At 58.2% G+C, this 20,641-nt stretch overlaps 1 protein-coding gene across 19 annotated transcripts in view; it reads right to left on the bottom strand.

The window, feature by feature from the left end:
* Positions 1 to 667: 667 nt before the first annotated feature.
* The window catches only part of TNS1 (tensin 1), a 65,654-nt gene continuing 45,680 nt past the window's right edge, over positions 668 to 20,641 (bottom strand). For 6 of the 19 annotated variants that reach the window (XM_075756953.1, XM_075756960.1, XM_075756955.1 and 3 more), the window contains 16 exons: positions 19,928 to 20,008; positions 16,011 to 16,189; positions 15,653 to 15,791; positions 13,239 to 13,331; positions 12,280 to 12,315; positions 8,937 to 9,111; positions 7,595 to 8,463; positions 6,156 to 6,242; positions 5,348 to 5,479; positions 4,825 to 4,917; positions 4,193 to 4,270; positions 4,019 to 4,090; positions 3,771 to 3,939; positions 3,466 to 3,534; positions 3,080 to 3,112; positions 668 to 2,043 (listed from right to left, as the gene is read on the bottom strand). In XM_075756953.1, the coding sequence (XP_075613068.1) occupies positions 1,899 to 2,043; positions 3,080 to 3,112; positions 3,466 to 3,534; positions 3,771 to 3,939; positions 4,019 to 4,090; positions 4,193 to 4,270; positions 4,825 to 4,917; positions 5,348 to 5,479; positions 6,156 to 6,242; positions 7,595 to 8,463; positions 8,937 to 9,111; positions 12,280 to 12,315; positions 13,239 to 13,331; positions 15,653 to 15,791; positions 16,011 to 16,189; positions 19,928 to 20,008 (2,450 nt within the window). In that variant the 3' untranslated portion in view covers positions 668 to 1,898. The remainder of the gene's footprint in view (positions 2,044 to 3,079; positions 3,113 to 3,465; positions 3,535 to 3,770; positions 3,940 to 4,018; positions 4,091 to 4,192; positions 4,271 to 4,824; positions 4,918 to 5,347; positions 5,480 to 6,155; positions 6,243 to 7,594; positions 8,464 to 8,936; positions 9,112 to 12,279; positions 12,316 to 13,238; positions 13,332 to 15,652; positions 15,792 to 16,010; positions 16,190 to 19,927; positions 20,009 to 20,641) is intronic. The other 13 variants (XM_075756971.1, XM_075756966.1, XM_075756964.1 and 10 more) reach the window with 9 other exon arrangements.

The following is a 20,641-nucleotide window of genomic DNA, read 5'->3' as shown; positions in this document are numbered from 1 at the left end:
AGCAATATGGCAAAAATAAATATTTTCAGAGTGTAAATTTAACCTTTTTTTCCTCCTTAAGATTTTGTTAGCTTACAGTATTTCATCAGTATAGCTTGTATATATATTATAGCTATCAAGGCAAGGGCGGTCTGAGGGAGACAAGCTCTCCAGGGGGGCTGCAGTGCTATGTTTCTAATTGTTGCCCCCAATAGACTACCTGGGCCACTTTGCACTGAAAACTTCTCCCAAAAAGCTCGGGGCGGGGGGGATATTTGCAGCAGAGGGCTCAGTGATGACCGTTCTTCCCACCCCAAACCTGCACATGTGACCAAAGCATCCTCTGCCCCCTCCCCAGCATCGTGGGGCTGGGACCTCCGCCTGCTGCCCCCCAACCATGATCCCCCCCCCAGCAGCACGGGGGCCCTTCGCCCCTCTTCCCCTCCGGCTAGCCCTCCTCACCTCCTGAAGCAAAGGGAAAAGCCAACAGCACCGAAGCCACTGCAAAACTACGGTGCTTTCGGGAGGCGGAGGCGGGGGGGGCACGAGCCTCCAGACAGCCGGTTTTGGGGGTTCGTGCATGCCGAGCAGGGTGGCTCTCGGAGGACCTGTTACCTCCCCACTGAGCCAAAGTTGCCCAGCAACTGCAGGTCCTTTCCTTTTTTCTTTTTTTTTTTAATTTTCTTCCTTTTCTTTTTTTTAACGTGGCCTCCAAAATAAAAGGAGAAAAAAGCGCCTGAGTTACTTGTAGTCATTTGCCTTTCGTGCAACTTGAACGTTCATGCAATTTAAAAACCGCTTGCACATCTCCAAAGAGCGAGATGGGGTAGCCACGGGTCTGCTGCTTTGCACAGGGAACCCACCTGTGCCAGCATCTGCTATTATTATAATTATTATTATTATTATTACAATGTTTTTCTTTCCTTTCTCAGGGTTTTTTTTTTGTGTTAAGAGAATATGTGACAGGCCGCAGGAGAAAAGTGCCAAAGAGGACTAGTGATGGGAGGGAAAAGGGGAAGACGGGAGAGGAGGCGACTTTCTGCATCCTCCCAGGAGGTTCTTGGGGAGCATCTGCCTTCCCCAGGCATGGGATGGCAGGAGCCCCCCACACCTCCCCGCGGGCTGGGGGGGGGGCACAAGCACCCCCGGGGAGGTGGGGAAATGCCATGAGCCCCCCTCTCCAAGGGGACTCACAGCGGCTCACCTGCGACCGGCGCTGGGCTCTGGGTCAGCAATGGAGGTCAGCCCATGGCCGAGCTCCCTGGGGATGGGAGGGCTCGGGACCAAGCCCCCTCCATGCCCCCAGCAAGTTGTCAGGTGGCTGGCAGGTTTTGGGAGAAGCGCAGGGGGTGGCAAGGACCCTCTGCTGCAACCAGGCAAGGGAAGGTTTCCAAGGGCATCTCCTGCGGTGTCCTGCAGACCTGGCCCACTTCATTATCTCCTACGGGTCATTTCAAACACACAGCAGACGTTTGCTGACGGAGCTGCTGGGATGGAGCTTCTTCCATGGGTTTTGCTGGTTGTCTCCTTTTTTCCAGATGGAAAACATCAGTCATGGTCCCGCGTTCAGTTGTGAGTGGATGTCACTGCTCGAGACTGTGATGCCAAAAGCTGGGAACACACCTCTCGCTGCCGCCTTCGCTTTGGTCACCTTCCCTGCGATGGGACATGCATCCTGTCTGGCGTGACTTTGTGGCTCTCTTACGTAGGTTTTGGTTCCTCTGTGTGTGTGTTTGGCTTATGTTGAGTTTTTAGGGGTTTCGTTGGGCTTTTTTTGTTGTTTGCTGTTTTCCTCCAAAATTCCAACCCTTTCCCCCCCCCGATTCACTTCCCTCTCCCACAATGCACTTCCTCACACTCCTTCTCGGATCAGCTCCAAGTCCTTCTACAAAATTCAAGAATCACCCGCAAGCGCCGGTTCATCTTTTCTGGCCGGAGCCGAGCATGACTCTGGAGACAAAGTTGACGATGGCTGCAGCCGGCTGGTCCGGGTCCAGCTCAGCAAAGAGGTGGCAGACGTTGTCTGTGGTGCTCCCTTGTTTCCTGGCCACAAAGCCGAAGAGCCTGAGTGGGGTGAAGTAGAGAGGTTCAGCGAGGTACACCACCACCCTCTTCCTGCATGGTCTTGTTCATCTGCCCCTCTTTAACATTCGCCTCGTACGATGCACAGGGAGACATTGCAACCAGCCTGGCGTGAAGACCAGCCTACGCTTCCCTTTGCAGCAGTTTCGTTCAAGCCCAGCACTGCGTTTCCATCATCTCTTACCCAAACCCCCCTTCTTGCTCTGACCATCCCTGCCACCTTTCTCTAGACTGTCCCCAAGAAGGGACCTTCCAGATGCTCACAGCACTGCCTTGGTTTGGGTGATGACCCTTGAAACCACGGAGGTGTGATGGGCTTGCCATTGAGGTTGAAAGATCCTGTAGAACTGGGAAGGCCATGTGGGGACACGGGGAGCTGGGCGAGACCATGTGGTTATTTCTGTCTGTCTCTACCCTGATAAATAAAATGTCCCATCCCATCCCCCCCCTTTTTTTTTTTTAATTAGAACGTGCAAACTCAAGTTATAAATACGGGGGAACAGAATGTGAGACAGGCCCAGGCTGTGGCATTTCTAATTGGAGAGGGGAAATATCCCAGCAGCTGGACATCCTAATAAAAACCCCTCTGCTAACACAATGACTAAAATTAGTGGGAATTGGGCCCTGGAAATGGGCTCAGCCAGCGGCTCTGTGCTCCCGTGGGTCAGGGCAGGGAGGATGGGAGGAAAGGGAAGATCCGGCTGGTGGCTCACGCGCCATCAGCATAACCCCCAGCTCTGCTCCATGAGTCAGCTCCTGCTGACTCCAGTGGGAGAGTTCCCAGTAAGGCCAGTTCAGCAAGGGTCGTGCCTGCTCTGGCCAGGAATTTGGGGCTGAAAGATGCTTCCTGAGTCCCCAGGACCAAGGTCTCATACTTGGGTGAAATGTTCCTGCAGCGAGGAGCTGAGCCCATCTCACACATGGCCGAGAGGCTTCCCTGCATGGGGCATCTCCCAGCCAATGCTCAAACACAAGCAGAAACCACCCCGACAGAGGCTGAGAGGAATAAAGTACTTACTTGGCTGGGCCACCGCCGTCGGTTTTAGTCCACCTGCAGGGAGAAAAGGAGATGTGAGGGATGGTGCCTCCTGCAACCCACAGGGAGACAGGGCTGTAACAGAGCCACCACACTGATGCTGGAGGACCAGTCTAACTTCGCACAGGCTTGGCACTTTGGAAAAAAACCTGACACACTTCTCCCCCACAGGGAAGATACTTGCAGACACCAAGAAGTCACCAGGAGAAGCTGGTGCTGCCACACAGTAGCCAACTGGACCTTCCATCCCTGCCCTCCGCAAAAGCAAGGGGGATGGAGCAAATAGAGACCCCGCTCCAAGAAACCCCAGAGCCTGGCGGAGGGAAAGGGGCAGGGGACACATGCTCCTCCCACTTCAGGGCACTCACTTTCGTTCCTGGGGGTCCAGGTCACAGAAGGTGACTGTGTTGAGGGGGTAGTGTCGTCGGAAGAACAATCTGAAACACAAGGCAGGGAGCGTCAGGGCCAGCGAGCCCCCACCTCTGCCCCATCACAGCCCAGCCCCATTGGCATGGGGAACATCCACGAGGATGCTCCAGGAATCAAGGCCAAAACCAGCCTTGCCCATGACCAGGCTCATGCCACCCCAGGGACATCCTTCATCAACATGCTCCCTGGACCACGTCCCCGTTGGCTTTGGGGAGCTGGGGACGTGGCCATGGGGGGCTCTTACTTCCTCTGGTTGTCGGTTAAGGTGATGCCTTGTGCGGAGACTTTGAAGTGGACGATGGTAGCGGTGGGTGTGGGGTCGGCCACCAGCGTCTCAGCAACAGCCTTTGCAATGGCCTGGGGGCCTGTCAGCGACTCCATCTCCACCGAATTGATGAATAGGACATTGCAGGCTGGAAAGGATGACAGCAAGTATGGGGTCAACCACTGCTCCGGGCCACGTCCACCCCGTGGCAGCCCCTCTCTACTCACCCGCACCCTGTTTGAGGAGGTCCGTGGCTGAGTTGGTGGCCGATGCATTGTCTTTCTTTTCTTCCATGGGATCTAGAAGACATGGGATGGTTACTGCTGCTCCCTGCTTGGAAACCTACCCTGTCCCCACAGGCTGTGGGGGCGGATGGACTCCCATCTGGCCCTGGCTTTTACCTCGGTCAGGAATGACCAGCTTGCAGGGTAGGGCCAAGGGCATGATGGAGTGCTGGTACACCAGAGCCGAGAGGCAGCCTGGAAAGAGAAGGGAGATTGTCATCGCAGGGCTGGGGACATGGGTTCCCTGGTGCTAGGTTGTTGTTGCTCCGAGTGGATGGGAACAGGCTTTTTGGTGGGTTTCTTTACTGTGGTCCTAAATGCCACATGTGGTAATTCCTCTCGCTGGAACCACCATGCCCGCGGAGGGCTCAGGGAGGGGGCAGAGATGCCAGGGCCACCTTAGGAACAACAAATGGGGCAGAGGTCCTCGAGCAGTGGTGCCTCAGAGCACATTAGCCATGGGATAACTGGAACAAGGGGAGCCCCTGCCCTCCACCCTGCCCAGCAGCATCATTTGTACTACGCGTGTGTGCAGGAAGGTGCAGAGCTGTGCATACAGGCACATTTGTGTGCACTCATGAATGTGCATGACCCCAGAGGCTCCGAATGCCCACAGGACTCAGTTACGCAGGGACAGGAGGCAGTAACAGAGGTGCAGGCTCTCCCAGACAGCTGACTGCTCTGCTTTGATAGTCCAGCAAAGGAAAGGTTCTCCCAACCCATGTGGGAAGCACACTGGGGGCACTCACCAAAATTGGGCTCGTTGGGGCATCCTTTTAGTTTCACACCCCGCGGACTGGTCTCAATGAGGAAGTGCCTCACCAGCTCGTTGGTGATGTCGCCTGGGAAGAGATGGGATGTTCTCACACCAGAGCCACCCTCTTCCTCCTCCCACTCTACAGTCCCACTGGGGAAACCAGTGCTCTGGCTCAAAGGAGAGGTCCCTGCCACTCCACACACCCTCCATGACTCCAGCACTTTGCACGGGGTCGACCCAAGCCTGGATCCCGATGGTGCTGGTGGGCTGGGGAGGTTATGCCCATTTCACCATGCAAAAGCCCAAGATACAGATGTCCCTGAGCCCTTCACAGCCCAGGGACGAGGATGTCTGGTGCTTCCCTGTGCCTTGGGAGAAGAGGGCTGGGAGGGAGGGATCCTGCCACATCAGCACATACCCAAGGGCACAACTGGCTCAGCAGACCCGGCTGCCCGCTCGCCCCAGCTGAACGATAGAAAGCATCTCGGCGTGGGATGCAGAAGGGCACACAATACCTTTCTTGTTCTGCTGCATGACTGTGGGAGGCGGAGAAGCTACTTTCATGGCGAGGCCGTAGGCTCCCCGGAAGGAATGGCTGTCTCGGATGATGAAAGCCCCCGGCTCCCTGTCCTTCAGCAGCGCGATGGCTGCAGGAGAGAACAGCAGACCTCAGAGACGGCACGGCAAGAGCCGACGTGCCCTTCAAAACCAGCAATTGTGTGTCGGGATGGGGCACCCCGGCTCCATGGCCTCACAGCTGGGCATCACAATGTTACCATCCCCCCTGCACATCTGGATGGGGGTCTTGAGTGGGTCTGTGGCCAGACAAGGGCTCATCTCCCCCACTCCGTTGCCTTTGCCTGGGTATCTCAGAGCATCCATTCCCATCCATCCCAGCTCTGAGCACCCAAGCTCTGGAGAGCAGGCAGAGACCAAGGGCCAAATGCTGGGACCTTAGCCCTGAAAGGCACCTTGCCCCCAACTTGTTCTCCCCTCTTATTTTAGCCATGTCTCCGAGACCCCCGGAGCTCTCTCAACACAAGATCTGGGTGCTTTGCACCACAAACTATATAGATCCACTGCATGCTGCAGGGACCAGTGCTCCTCCACGAAGGTGAAGGTCTGAGGAGGTCACATTGTGCAAACCTGCAGCTGAGCTGGCCTCCAACTCCCCTCTGCCATGATCTGAGCATCTACAATCCACCTTCACTCCTAACCCAGCCCCTAAGGGAAATCCTCGCTAATCCCTGTGATCCCAGATACACCCCAACTCCCAAGCATGGCTCACTTGGCCGTATCCTTCACCCTGTGTCATCTACCCACCCTGCTCCCTGGAGATCTCTGGTTTGTACCAGTACTTGGAAGTATCCTGCACAAACTTGACATTGGCACGAGTCTCAGGGCTGATGTCTGCAAGGAAAGGAAGAGAAGACAAGAAAAAAGTTAAAAGATGCTGTATCTAAAACTCCACGTGAGTTTTTAGCAAATCCAGCTAAAGCATTAATACCTGCACCTCCTTTCAGTCCCAGCACATTGCTTTAACCTCAACCCAATCTTCCATACCCAGGCAGGCTGATCATCTCCTGGAGCTTATGGGGTTGCTGGGCATCCAAAGCTAAACCCAAGCACAAAGGCCCTCAAAGGGCTGTGCGTCAGATGAGCCTCTTTGCCACACAGCCAGAGACAAAATGGGATTTCATCATTTAAAAGTGAGCTGGCCAGATGAAATGAAAGCTGTCACAGGAAAGAGATATGTCCAGACGGTGGTGGAGAGATCCCCTGACTTCAGAGGACCTTCACTGCCTTCTGATGTTCAAGATTTGGCTTGTCCATCATAAAAATAAACTTCTTCCCTTATTTTTGCTCCGTGCAGAGGATCTGGACAGGCCAACCTACCCTCGGAAACGCAGCCCCCGGCCCCAGCCCTGCCTCGCTCGGTGCCCATCAGCAGCACCGCCCCAGTGGGAGCTGGTCCTCTGGACATGAAGCCACCGCTTTGTTCGGGCAACGTTTCCAACCACCTGCTTTCCAAAACCAAAGTAAACAACCCAGCGGGCCAGATAGCATCTCTGCTGGAGACACGTTATCAGCCCTCTGCAATCTGGTCGCCTTCGGAGGGGGCGGGGGGCTTGCTCTCCTTCTCAGCCTGCTTGCTAATTGTTACGATTTTTAATTGCTTGCACTTCCCGGCTGGGAAATGCGAGTCACAGCACCAGGGCAGGCGCCAGCGTGCCCACAAAGGGCTGCCCACTCGGTAGCAAAACCGGCCTGGCAGCCGGAGCCACCACTGCCCCACGGCTTTATTCCCCTGGTCCTATCTGCCTGATCTTGGCGTCACAGAGGTGTCCCGTAACAGGAGCCAGCAAAGGCGTTCCAGGCACGGGGGGCATCCAGGGCACAGCACACCATTTGAAACAAGGAGGCAGTGCCGCAGCGGGGTCTCGGCAGGGTAAAGCCCGCTGGGAACGGGGCCGGGAGGTCAGCGCATCCCCACGGCAGAGAAAAGTCGCCTCCGGGCGCTTTGATCTCCCAGTACACAACTCTGGGCGCTGCTTACGCTAGCGATGCCGGGTCAGTGCTTTTCCTGTTTGGATTTGCCGGAAAGCACAGGAAATGGCCCAAGCCCCGGCGGTGCTGCCGGTTTGTGGACGGGCAGGAGGGGTAAATCAGGACACGGCTGCAACCCCTTCCCCGCTGGCTGGCGAGGAGGAGGAGGAGGAGGAGGGCGGCGGGATGCAGGAACCTCCAAGGGCATCCCTTACCTGGCATGGACAACTTGGAGAAGTCTGGCAGGGTGTGGGAGAAGGCGACGGCACTCCCACCGCTGGGGCTGGACATGCCACTGGAGAGGGGCGAGGACGCCTTGCCATTGATGGTGGCGTAGTTGGGCAGGCTGTTGGAGCGGTCCCCGGCCGACATCCGCCGCTTCTCAGGCAGCGCAGGCTGCGGCGTGGGGCTGCCCTGGCGATAGGCAGCCGAGTCTGGGGAGGAGGAGTGTGGCGTGCTTGTGCCGGGGTAGTACGCCGGCGAGACGGGGAAGGACGGCGTGGAGGGAGGCTGGTAGCCGGAGGAGCTGCTCTGCCGAGACAGCGTCGGGTGCCTCTCTTCCGGGCTGGGGTAGCCATACAGAGGGCTGCCAGGGGGGACAGCCGCTGCGGCTTGATGCCTGGCCAGGCTGGGGCTTCCCGGGGGAGCCACCAGGTTGCCGTGGGCTGCCATGGCGTGCCTGCCCAGCCCAGGGCTGCCGGGAGCACCGCTCATGCCAGGATTGACGGCTCTTCGCCCAAAGCCAGGGCTGGGCGGCGTGTTGGTAGCCACTGTCCGGTGCAGCGTGCGGGGGCTCCCCGGCAGGACATGGACCCCCACCACATTGACCTGCGGCTGTGGCCGAGCTTGGGGGTCTGTCTGGAGGCCGGCTCGGCCATCAGGATAGTCGGGACTGGTGTATGCCAAGCCTGGGACCCCGCCTTGGACCATTGTAAAGGAAGATGGAGACGAGTTTTGGTAGCTGCTGTGAGCAGAGGGCATCTGCGAGCCAACAGGTGACCGGTAAACAGGCTCAGCCAAGGTGTGGGGAGGTGTAACCGTGCCGTGGGGGCTGCCCTCCGACGGGTAGCTGCGGAGGGAGGCCCTGAGGAGAGATGAAAAGAAGGAGGATTCAGCTCCACCCCTCATTCCTGCTGCTGACACGCTCCCGTGAGTGGTGCACAGGGAAACTGAGGCATCCGCGAGCTGCTTGGTTGCTCAGAGGCAATGGTGGGATGGGTCCTGCCAGCTGCATGAAAGCAACTAGAAGCAGCTTTAGTTCCCCTATGCATCCCAATTCCCTCTAAAAATATGACTTTCTGGGAGACAGAGCCTTTCTCCAGCTCCTCTCACAGCAAAAGGCCTGGTTGGTTCCTCCCTGCCAGCCTCGCCAGGTGAGCTGGTGCAGAACACCCCATGGGCAGGGTGGAGAGAGGACAGAGATGATGGCTCCATCGCACCACAGGGCACCCATGCTCAGCCCAACCCAGGGCTAGGGGTTAGCACAGACCCCATCCTTCCTCCTGCCCCAAGCCCCAGCCCCACCAGCCCCCCTGGGACCCGCACCCACTGCCTTACCCGTCCACGCTGTGAATGGGGCTGCTGGTGGAGATGGGGCTGGGGGCAGTGAAGGAGTTGGCGAAGGCACCGTTCCTGGTGGGCACCTCCGGGCCCCCGGGCTGGGCAGTGGGCAGGCTCCCTCCTCTGCCCGTCGTGGCCGTGCGGGCCACAGACTCAACGTAGCTCCTGGGCTCTGCAGCAGAAGAGAAGGGGAAATGGATGAGCCCACAGCTCCCATGGGAAGGGGGCCATGACCTTCCCGGCATCCCTGTTTCAGCCAGTGAAGGTACTTGAGCTGAGCTCCTCCAGCTGTGCATTTCCCATGTCCCTCTTCCCCCAGGGGTTGTGCAAAACCCCATCTGGCTCATCTGGGCTTTTAGGTTGCTCCAACGGATGTTGAGGACCCTGGCCACAGCACAGGAGGGGAGCTGTGCCCACCCCTTTCCCCAAGGGGACCAGAGCACATGGGACCACCGTCCCTTCCCATGCCACAGTCCCTCCGCCCTGCTCTGAGTCAGCGTCCCTCCCCACCAGGGATGCCACATAGCACACGTCGTGCTCGCTGCTCATCTCCAGGCCCTAAAAATAGAGCCAGTGACTCTGCCCAGCCTGCAGTGACTCACGCAGGACTGATGATGATGCCCAGTGGTCTCTGCCCCGCGCAGCCCACCTCTGCCAGCCATCTCCAACAGTAGACTGGAGAGCAGTTCCAGCTATTTCCACTGCAGTATCCAACATTCTCACTCCCAGCCCAGCTTGAAACCGGAGCCCACGAGCATGACCAAGAAAAGTAATTTTCCTTTGGAGCCGCTGAGCTGTCCCGTGCCAGGAGCAGCAGGCTGGGCTGGCCATCACCAGCCAAGGCAGCCGCCAGACCCAGCCCTCCCTCCTCCCTTTCCCCCCTGCCTCCTCCTCCATCCAGGCTGGTCCCCATCCCTACAACAGCCCCCACAGACCCTGCAAAAGCTGCACCAGATAAAGGGGCTGCAGCTTCAGCCCCGTTCCCCCGTGCTCCCGCAGCTGTGTCACACCTCAGCTGGCACGTGCCACCAGCTGGGGCACAACACCCTAAACGAGACCCATCGGCGTCAAATGCTATGGGCCAGGCATCCTTGCAGGTCCCCAGCTCCAGGCTGGCCGTGCCCGAGGCAGCTCCACAGTAGTAATTAGCATGACAAACATTATTATTATTATTAGTCATAACAGCCGGGCTATGGCTAAGCCTGCCGGCAAGCCAGCCCACTGGCAGCCAGCAATGCCAACGCACAGCTCTGTGTTTGGTGCCGCACCAGGAGGTTGCAAGGAAAAAGACTGTCACGGCTCCCCCTCAAGCATCTCCATGCCTCGTCCGCCTGCAGACAGAGGAGGAGTCTTCCATCCCTTGGGCTGATCTCCCTGCCCAGCCATACTCAGCCACCCCAGTAAAGGTCTGAGCCAAAACCAGACCGAGGACCACAGGCTGCGTACCAGCATCCAAGGCAGGACGCGCGGCTCTGAGCGACAGGGACAAGGCACTGCCCAGGGGGACGCCCAGGGCAGCTGCGAGAAACTCATCGCCGCTTAGGTAATTAAATTAATTTCACAGCTACTCACTTTTCTCCCCCAGCTCCCCACCCGGACTAAAATTAGGCAGACAGTACATATGAGTCAGCCTGCAAGAGGTTAAGACCAAACGGCTGCAAAAATTCCAGCCCCTCTTGCAAAGGTGGGGGCTGAAGCAAGGCAGGAGCTGGGGGCTCAAGGAGGGGGGACAGCATACATGTGCCACAGCAAGGTGCGTGACGTGGGCACGTGCTCAAGTCATTTGGTTCAATACAGGAAAAAAAGAAAGGAAAAAAAAAAGAGAAGTTTCAGGCAGGGTTTTTTTAGGTGGAAAAAATCGGATCTTGCCTCTTCGTGTTTTCTTGGAAGAGGGTCCAGAGACGGGAAAACGGTGGGAGAATAGAGAGGCTGTGAGTCACAGGGGGTGGGCAGTTGTTCGGGAATCCCAAATCCAGGCAGGGCTGCGCTTCTGCCAGAAATACCCAGTGCTGTGACTGCACCGGGCTGTTTTAAAGCCTGCTTGGAAGCAGCAGCCTGGCCCTGAGCTCCCTCACTGCCAGAGCATCCCCCCACCCCAGGCACAGTGGAGCAGAGCCCAGAGGGGCAAGGATCTTCATGGAGCGTGTGGCTGGGTGCAGGGGCGTTTAGCCAAAGCTTCTTTAAGCCAAAACACCCGTCCCTGCTCAGAACCGCAGGTTCCACTCTCCAAAAACCATCGTGTTATCTATCCAAGAGGAAGAAGAACAAAAGCAGGGCAAGAGGCTAGTGATGGCCACTCAGCCTGGCCAGCACGGGCTCACCGGTCATCCTTTAATGTACCCAAGAAACCATTGTGGAAAAATCAGCTTTGGAAACAGAACATTTTCTTCAAGCAAACACTTTCTCCAATATTACACAAAGTTCAGGTTTGGGTTATGCACATTTTGAGGAACTCCAGAGGAGAAATGCTGACGGCTCCCAGGGCCGTGGGAAGCATCACAAACTCACCAAGAAGAGACATCCTCTCCCCATAACCCATCTTGAACACACAGTTCCCCATCCCGGCCCCAAGGGCCCAAAGTTTCATTAAAGAAGAAAGAAAAATCACCCAACAACCGTTAGATAGCAGGCAGCACTCCAGGGAATCACAGCTGCTCCCGAAGCCTCCTTTCCCCTGGGAGATGTGCCGCCCTGGAGCCCGCAGTGCCCCACCATCAGTGGAGCCATCCCCGGCTGCCGTCCCAGCTCAGCCCAGTCCTCAGCATCCCAAAAGAGGCGCAGCCCAGGGATGGGAGAGGTGGGGGGAATCTGGGCAGCATCCCAGCCAGCAGAAGATGCGCACCGGCTGCCGGCTGAGCTGGCAGCATGCTGGTGGCCTCTGCGCCTGGTGACCTTTTGTGCTGCACTTTGGTTTATTTTCGCTCCAAACAGCAGCAGCAAAGCCAGAAGGGGAGGGCAGGAGCCCAAAACCAGGGTTGCAGCTCCCAGCCCCCCACCAGGCTTGCCCGAAGCTGGCAGTGATGTGCCAGCATCCCCAGCGCACCACCGGCAAGGATGTCACGCACCAACAAAGGGCTTTCAGCCCTCATGGACGATTGCCACCTAACATGACAGACCTCCAGCTCCAATCTGGACATATGGGGAGTCAACCACAAAACAAGGCACAACGTTCCCTTCCTTGAAAGAAAGCGGTACCGGCAAGAGTCAGGCTCCTACATCCCTGGAGGCCAGTGCAAGGGAAGGCTGCTGGCACGGACAGCTGGAGCCTGCTCTGAGCAACTGTCCCGACAACAGGGATGAGCAGAGAAGAGAGGGACCGAGAAAGAAAAGCCTTTCTTACCTTCTTCAGAGCCACCGCCCGCCTCTCCTTCTAGCTCTGAGAGACAGAGGGGCAGGGGAGCGATGGGAGCAGGGAGAGGAGGAAGAAGGGAGGTGCAAGACAGAAATAAAGAGAAATCCAAGTTAAGCAGCTTTGCCTTATTCAGGCAGGGTGGGGAGGAGAGCCTCACACCTCCCCAACACTGCACCCCAAACCAGGCCCCTGGCCTCAAACACCCCCAGAGTCCACCTGGGTATCCCAGAGATGATGTCCAAACCCCAAGAGGCTGGTTTCAGGTGGGGAAGAGGGAACAATGGGGAGTCACCATGAAGGGCTGCTCCGGGAAACCCAGCAAGCACCAAAAAAGCATCAGCTCACCCTTGGGGGCAAAGCGAGAAGGGTCTTGCTTGGTGGGCTCAGCCAAGCTGTGCTCCTCAGGCTCAGCTGCATTTTGGGGAGGTCACACTCAGCCCTGAAATGGCCCAGGGAAGGGCCCCTGGGTGTTGGGGAGCAGCAAGGTCTGGTTTGGCAGGCTGCTCTAGGACATGCCCCCAGGACAGTGGGGTCTTTGCACCCAGGGACCGCTCTCCAGAATGGAGAGGACTCTGGATACTGTTCTGTCTGACAGGTCAGCTCCCAGAGGGCAAACCCTCTCTGGCTGTGCTGGGGAGGAGAAGGGATGGAGTGGGGAGAGGGAGGAGTATGGGGCTGGGGAAGAGGCAGGACCCCAGGATATTCCAGCCTCCACCACCAGAGACCCTGCTGGGCTAAGCACCCCCAGAGCAGCATCACCATCCCCCAACCTCACAGAGCCCCAGAGTCCCCACAGGAGGTGACAAGGACCCCAGGGCTACCTGGCCCCAAAAGGGAGGCCCAAGTGCCTTGTCCAGCCAGGGGACACTTCCAGGGGTATCCTCACGGATGCCCACCCCCCCCACCCCCCAAAAGAAAGCACCTGCAGACCCCATGCCTGTACTCACCTCCCACCGGGTGCAGCAGGATCTCAGCCGGGTTGTGGGGTTTCAGCCCCAGTGCTGAGAGCGGGGTCTTGGCCAGGCCGGGGGGAGAACGCACTGTCGGCACGGGAGACACAAGAGTATTAGTGGAGGGGTGGGAGGTGAAGCTTCAGAAAGGCTGGAGCTGTTGCTGCCCAGGGCTTCAGAGCCCCATGACCCATCCCACCCACCAGCTGCAATAGGGGGCTGCCAGGAAGAGCCCTTGTGTGAAGCAGCACCCCAGGTAAGGGCACCAATCCCCCTCTCCATTTGGGGATGCACACAGGGCAGGAGGTGCCCAGGAACAAGCAGTCTGCCACATTGTGGGGCTGCCAAGATGGAGAAAGGGGGCAACTCCCACCAGGGCAGGCAGAGACCCCATCTTCCAGCAGCATCCCCACAGGGAATGGTTCCACCATAGGCATGAAGCCTCTTTTATTGCAACTGTGTGAGCAGCCACCCCCCAATCCAGTGCTCCCAAACCTTAACCCCCCTCTGCTGATCCCTACATCTGGCTGCACTGGGGCCGGGCTGTCCTGGAGCAGCTCATCACCCCCATGAAAGGGGCAGCGGGACTGCCAAAAAAGCCCCTGCCCTCCAGACCAGCTCAATAGATGGGTGAGGATGTTCACACAGAGCATGTTCTCTGAGGGGTGGGCAAGTTCACATGAGGTCTGTACCCCTGTGGCCATACGTACATACCAGGAGGAGCTGCATATGTATGTACGGCTATGGTATGGATGCACCAGCAGTGTGGGGCAGCAGGGTTTCACAGGGCACGGCAGACCTCCCCAAGTCTACTGTGCCTCCTCTCCCCTCCTGCCCCCAGGTTTGACCCATCTCTTTGATGCTGCATCTCCCTGGGGGAGACTTCCAGGTCACATCTCCAGCAAGAGGGACCAGAGGGCACATCCTTCCATCAGCATTTGAACATCCCCGACTGGTGGCATGGGCACAGGGCCCACGGCGAGGCCGGGAGGTGGTGGGTGCTCTAGAGGAAAGCCAGACCCTCGCCCCGAGGTCAGGTTCCCCTGGCAGCCTGGGACTGGAGCAGCCGCGAGCAGCCGAATCCCTGAGAAACCAAGAGGGCAGCGCCTTCCCCGGCGGGTGTCCAATTTCCCCAAATCTGGTTGGCCACAAGCCGCAGTGTCAGCTCACGCCTCTGTTGGCTGACGAGCAGTGGGGTCTTTCCAGGGCTGGGAATTCCCTGGGGACCACCGTCTCCCCATGGAGGAGAATCTCTCCGTGGGGGGCACTCTGGTGAAGCCTGCAAGCTCTCAGCCCCCTCCCCAGCTGGCACTAGCTAAGAAGCCCTACCTCAGGGCCACGTCCCCAGCCAGGCTGTTCTGTCACCTCTGCAAGTGACTCATCCCCCAAAGGAGCCACTGTTCCACTGCCAAGGAGCTGCTGCCCCAGGCCGAACTCTCTGGCTCCCTGGAACAACGGGGCCATTTCCGAGCTGCCAAACGCCCCGGGGACGCTCCCACACTCCAGTCACTGCATCCCACGAGACAGGGCTCAAATGCCAGGGGGTTGCAGGAGAGGAACAGCAACAGCACAGGAGGAAAGAGTCTTGAGCCCCACGGGCTGAGCTGAACGCCCAGCCTGAGCATCCCCAGCCCTAGAGCATCCCTCAGCACCCAGCCTACAAAAGCGGTTTTGGGGGGGGGGGGCGTGGACTGCCATCTTTTTGATGGGTTTCCCAGTTGATTGGCTGCTCTGTTGCACTGGTCCAGCCCAAGTCGTGCAGTGCCAACATTAGGCTGCTCATCGGGGTTTGTTCACTTGAGCCAGTCACACAAACCCGGTCCACACAAACCCACCACGACTGTGCAGTCAGGGTTAGTCAGAAAGGAGGCATGCCTGCCAGAGGAGCAGAGACAAGCTTCGTGCAAAGGGCTGGCATCTCCCAGCCTTTTTCCCCTCCTGCCCTGGAAACAGCAAACGAGAAGTGGCACAGCATGCAAGGGTCTGCCCTGAGCCTCCTCCGGGTCTTGTCCCTCCTGCCTCCCCCTGGCTCGCCTGCCACCATAGCATCACTGTCCCTCTTGCCGTGCCCGCAGGAAAGATGGGGAAGTGCAGCACTAGGACAGGGTGAAAGGCTGCTGTCTTTTGGACCCTGCCTCTTTCCTTATCCCACCTTGGGATCCCATCCAAGAAATGCCCCAGTAAGCGGAGGGTGGGAAAAAGCCAACAGGAGAGTGCCAAGCATGGGATGCTGGTGGCAGCATGGAGTAGTGGGATGCAGAGAAGGATGGAGAGGAGAGAGGAGGATGAAAAGGAATGATTAATGTGGCGGTGGGTGTCTGGAGCCCGGAGCTGTCTGACCCTTGGCGTATTTCTGGCTTGCCAAGAGCCACCCACCAAGCCCTTCCACCTCCCGGAGCCGCAGCACTTACAAGGGTCGGAGTAAGGGGTTTGTGGCGAGACAGGGAAGGCTGGGGTGGGGGGAGAAATCTCACCGCCGCTGGAGGGTGGGCTGCTGGGGGAGGCACCCTCCATCTCTTCAAAGGCTTCCTTGTAGCTGTGGAGGTGAGGCTGGGGAGAGCAAGACAAAGGGTCAGTCCCATTCCTATGATGGGCACAACCCTCCAGGACACCACCACCACCACAAGCATCATTAACCCCCAACCCTGCAGGACCCCACAGTTGCTGAAAGTCCCATACTCCCCTCAAAGCCTTCTCCCTCCCCGGAGATGGCTGCATCCCACCAGCCACCCCCTCCTCCTCCAGCAACTCCCCCTCACCCCAGCACACCTCTTTGGGCCTCCCTCCAGGGTTGGCCGCGATGGTGCTGACCACCTCGGGCGAGAGGATGGTGGGGCTGCGGGGTGAGCTGGGCTCCGGCGAGCTCTTCTCATAGTGGCTGTCACTGGGGGTCCGCTTGCGGGCAGGGACAGTGCTCTCCTCCGGGGGCTTGTCCCGGGACTGCACCCCTGCAGGGCAAGCACAGGGTGGGAAATGGATGAAGAGGTACCAGCTAAGATGGAGACCAGCTGGAGATGCTCCGGTGCTAATCTGAGAGGTCTCCATGGGGCCATGTGCCATGGAGCGGGCTCTGCCCATGGAGATGGTTCTGCCCAGCAGAGATAGCAGCTTCAGCACTCATTTGCATCTAACCACTGGACCAGCATGGTCAGTTTTGAGCTGGAGCAGATATACCCTACAGCATTTGGCCCTGGGCCGAGCAAAAAAGCAAGGCAGGGTTGTGGCTAGTGGCTGGATCGCTGCATTAGCCCTCCCAAGCACCTCGAGTCTTGCCCTTGGGGACAGTATCCCCCGGCAGTGGGTGCAAGTGGCATGAGCATCCTGTAAGCAGCCCAGCCAGCCCAGCCCTGCAGAGCTGGGGAGGACTAGGACCTCCCAACACCGTCATGGTGGGAAGGGGCCAAATCCCCCAGCACTGGAGCAGCCGCGTTCAGCTGTGTCCCTTCTCCCACAGTCTGATGCAGCTTCAACCACAGCAACGGAAAAAGCCTGAGTTTGTGAGTCCCCAAGGCAGAGGGAGCACTGGGTCAGGAGGAAGAACCTCAACAGAGGGATGGTGCAGGGAACCCCAACAAACCACTGCTGATCTCCTGCCCCCAGCACAAAGCCTTCCTAAAAGGGGAGATGGGTATCTCCTCTCCATCTCCCCCCAAACCTCCTTCCCAGACCCCAGCACTACAAGCCACCGGTGCCCACAGCCTGGGGCAGTGCCAAGGGGCTCTGAGACCCAGGGGGTAGAAGGAACCAAACAAGTCACCGCAGAAGAATTTGCTTCTCTGGGCTGTCGGGTTCTGGTACATCCCACTGGCGATCCCCATGGGCTGGGATAAAGCCCAGGAATGGGGACAAAGCCAGAGCAGTGCAGGGGGCTGGGATGAGGGGTGCGACGCCAACTCTCCCAGCACCCAGCATGGCCAAACAGTCTCCGCCCCATCTCGCCTGATGAAGAGGTTAATTAGGGCTCAGGGATGATGGTGCCAGGTTCGGTGCAGGGAAACCACACAGAGCATCACGGGCGCAGCTCAGAGCCTCACCGGACTCCTGCTCCTCCCTTGGACCCACATGGCAGCAGGGTGACCCCTGGTCTCAGCCCCACTAGCTGAGGTGACAGCACCGTCCCTTCCACCCTTCCTGCAGAGTCAGGGAGTGCTCACACTCCTCTTGGACCAGCACATTGGAGAGAAAAAAAAAAAAAAAAAAGACAGAAAAAAAGTTAAAAAAAAAAAAAAGAGGCCAGCATCACGCTCCAGGAAATGCACTTTTCAAACACCAACTCCTTTCCCACGGGCTGGCGGAGGAAAACCAGCCATCAGCTGCTTCCCCTCGCTCCCCGGGGCTCCGTGCAGGACCCACGCCTCACACCCGCTGACCTCCCCCCTTCACTGCTCTGACACCCACACCACAGCTCTCCCGGCCCCGGGGAAAGGGCTGGGAGTGCGGGAGGGAGGGAGGGAGGCGGCCTGGGTGCATTTCTAAATAATCAGCCCAGTGAATGGCAACAACAATAAAATCGCGGTTCGGGGGGGAGAGGCGGCCGGGCTGCAAGGCAGGGGACGCGAGCCAACGGGGCCGGCTCCAGCCGCGGAGGCAGCCTGGAAAATTCCACTAAGAGCGGCTTTGAAACACAACTCCCCGATCCCTTCTGCAGGTGCTCGCCGGTGCGGGGGACGGCCATTAAAAAAAAACCCATGGGGAGAACAGGGGACAGAGAGGGTCTCTGGGAAGCTGCCCTGCAGGCACAGTGGCCATGGGTAACATCGTATAGGGCCACCCTATATTTTTTTCCCTGCTCCTTGCTTTAAGGGAACAAAGCCTTGAGTTGTGAGCATAGGGAGAAACAAAATGGGGGGGAAATAAAGCAAACCTTTATATTTCATTTTCACGCCTCCACTTTGTGCACTGTAGGGTGTCCTGCACGCTGCAAGGGCATCACCAGGAGCATCCCTTGGCCCATCACAAAGTGTGCTGCAGTGACCAAGTGCAGCGGAGAGGCAGGGACCAGGCTCCTCGTGTCGTACATGCCTGCCTCGCTTTACATTTTTTCATTTGGGAAGCACAAACAGCAGCTCGCCAGAGCCTGGCTCTCAGTGCACACCACACATCTACAGTGTGGGACCCCCAGCTCCATCCCCGGGGGCTGTGTGTTACCCAGCTGCAGGGTGCTGGATCTGGCCCTTCGGGACACCCAGGAGCTCATCAGGCTTTGGCTGCTCCGCTCCCCAGATGGGGAAAGTGGCCGGGGCCGTGGGGAGGGGAGGGAGGAGAGGGGGGAAAAAGGGACTCATTGTTCAGGAGCAGAGAGTGGGAAACTTCATGGGCTGCCCAGAGCAAAGCCTGGAGGAAACCCAGGCTCTGAGCACGGCTCCCCCGACCCCCTGGGTGATTTATGGGCTGGAAACTACGCCTGAAAAACAAACTCTCCTTTCCCTGCTCACTGTGCCCCCTCGGCAGACGTACAGCCTCCCTTAGCCATGGTACCCCCATGGCCCCCCCAGGGATGCACGCCCAGCTGCGGGAGGGGGTTTTCCCATCACAAAGGGGGAACAGCAGGCTGCACCCCACTCCCCACCCTCACCACCTATGACACTGCCATGCCTTCTGCTGCTCATTTAACTTCCTAACCTGGCAGCAACCCTCTCCCAGCAAAGTCCTGCCTTTGGACTACACACAGCTCTAGGGCTGGGGAAGGGCAGGAGGACAACAGCCAGGGGAGAAGGAAACAAGGAGGATTTAAATCCAGGTAGTTTTGTGGCTGGGGAGCTGCGTTTCTGGGCCAAATCAGGAGGCAATTGCTTTTTGGGCATGAGATGCTGGATCCACTGCCAGTGGAGAGGAGAGAGCAAAGCAGCACCCCACGGCCCTTGGGATGCGGCACCCAGCAGTTAAAGCCACACAGGGATACACGAAGCCCAGGGAAAAGAGAGATGCAAACTTGCTACCTGCCTGCACGAGGAACAGCAGCAGATGTTGCCCTGTACCGCTCTCCACCAGAGCCCAACTCGCCCCATCCCACCGGGCACAGACAACTCTACTGCTGCCCTCCTCCCAGGGCACTTCATTGATGTGGCTGTCTGTTTCACCCCAAAACAAGCACAGCTGGGGTCCCTCCCTCGACCACCCCCAGCTGCAGATGGACCCACAGGAGAAACCCCAGGACTGAGGCAGGCGAGACCCTGCTGGGCCAGGCGCTGGCTGAACCAGGGGTCTGTGGAGCTGCACCCCAGCCGTTGCCTCCCCGCGGGGTAAGCCACAGCCAGGGCAAAGCTCAGAGGGGCTGAAGCGAGGGTCCAGATCCAGCCCAGCAACAAAGCCCCACCAGAGAGCAGTGCCAGGCTTGGATGAGATGCAAAACCAAGCGTGGGCAGGGGAGTCTGTAGCCAGGGCCAGGGCCTCCCCCATCACTGGAGGAGGTCAAGGAGAGCCCTGAGCATCGCCCTGCTGAGAAAGGGCATCAAGCCTGCATGGAGAGGGTCTCACAAACCTCCCTCCATCCCACATCCATGCAACACACAGACCACCCAGCATGCAGGGACAGGGGAGGAAGGAGGAACGAGGGAGAAAGAGGGAAGAGTGAGCAGAAGGAAAAAGGAAGGAAGTATGAGAAGGAAGGAGGGAGGAGAGGAATGGAAGAAGAATGGATGGGTAAGGATGGAGGACAAGGAAGGAAGGAGGTGGAATGAACGAACCGGAGAAGGACCGTTGCTGGTTCAGAGGAGGACGGGGGGCTTTGGTGCTCTTGTTGAGGTTCCTGAGCTTGGCGTTGTACTCTGCCAGCATACCAGGACAGGGGGTGCAAGGGGGGGTGGGAGGTCACAGGGGACAGACACGGTCCCCCATAGGGAGAGGAAGGGGCAGACAGGACAAATGTCACAAGATACAATAGGGAGAGAGAGAGAAAACAAGAGAAAATATTAGTCAGGCTCCAATGGGTGAGCCTGACGTTGCCTGGGGTCCAAAGGAGCTCAGATCCCACTTGGAGCTGCTTTCCCATCAGCCAAATTGCCTGGCTCCAGGCACCATTTAAATCCACATGGGAAATCAATGGTGGCTCCCAGCCACATGTGGCCTTGTGCAATGCCACAAATGTCCTATTAGTGTCCCCTCCACCATCGGATGCCCAGGGCTGGGACAAGAAGGGATGACCCCAGGTGCCTCGCTGGGAGATGATGGGGACTGAGGAATGGCAGGACCAGCTCGTCTCTGCAGGAAGGCGGTGGGGATGCCAGCACTGCCCCATCCCATCTCTTCCCCTCCATCACCAGTGGGAAGCAGGAACGGGAGCGCTCCCCTGCCGGGTACAGAGGAGGTGTGAGATGCTCCTCATTGCTGCGCCAGGACACGCAGGCAATTTATAGCAGCAGGGAATGTAAACAAACCCATCCATGCCTCACCGTCCCCAT

This window comes from Balearica regulorum, chromosome 6 (genome assembly GCF_011004875.1).
Source record: "Balearica regulorum gibbericeps isolate bBalReg1 chromosome 6, bBalReg1.pri, whole genome shotgun sequence".
In the NCBI taxonomy this organism is placed as follows: Eukaryota; Metazoa; Chordata; class Aves; order Gruiformes; family Gruidae; genus Balearica; species Balearica regulorum.
Note: the sequence above shows the minus strand (reverse complement) of the source record. Positions and strands in the feature narration are given on the sequence as shown.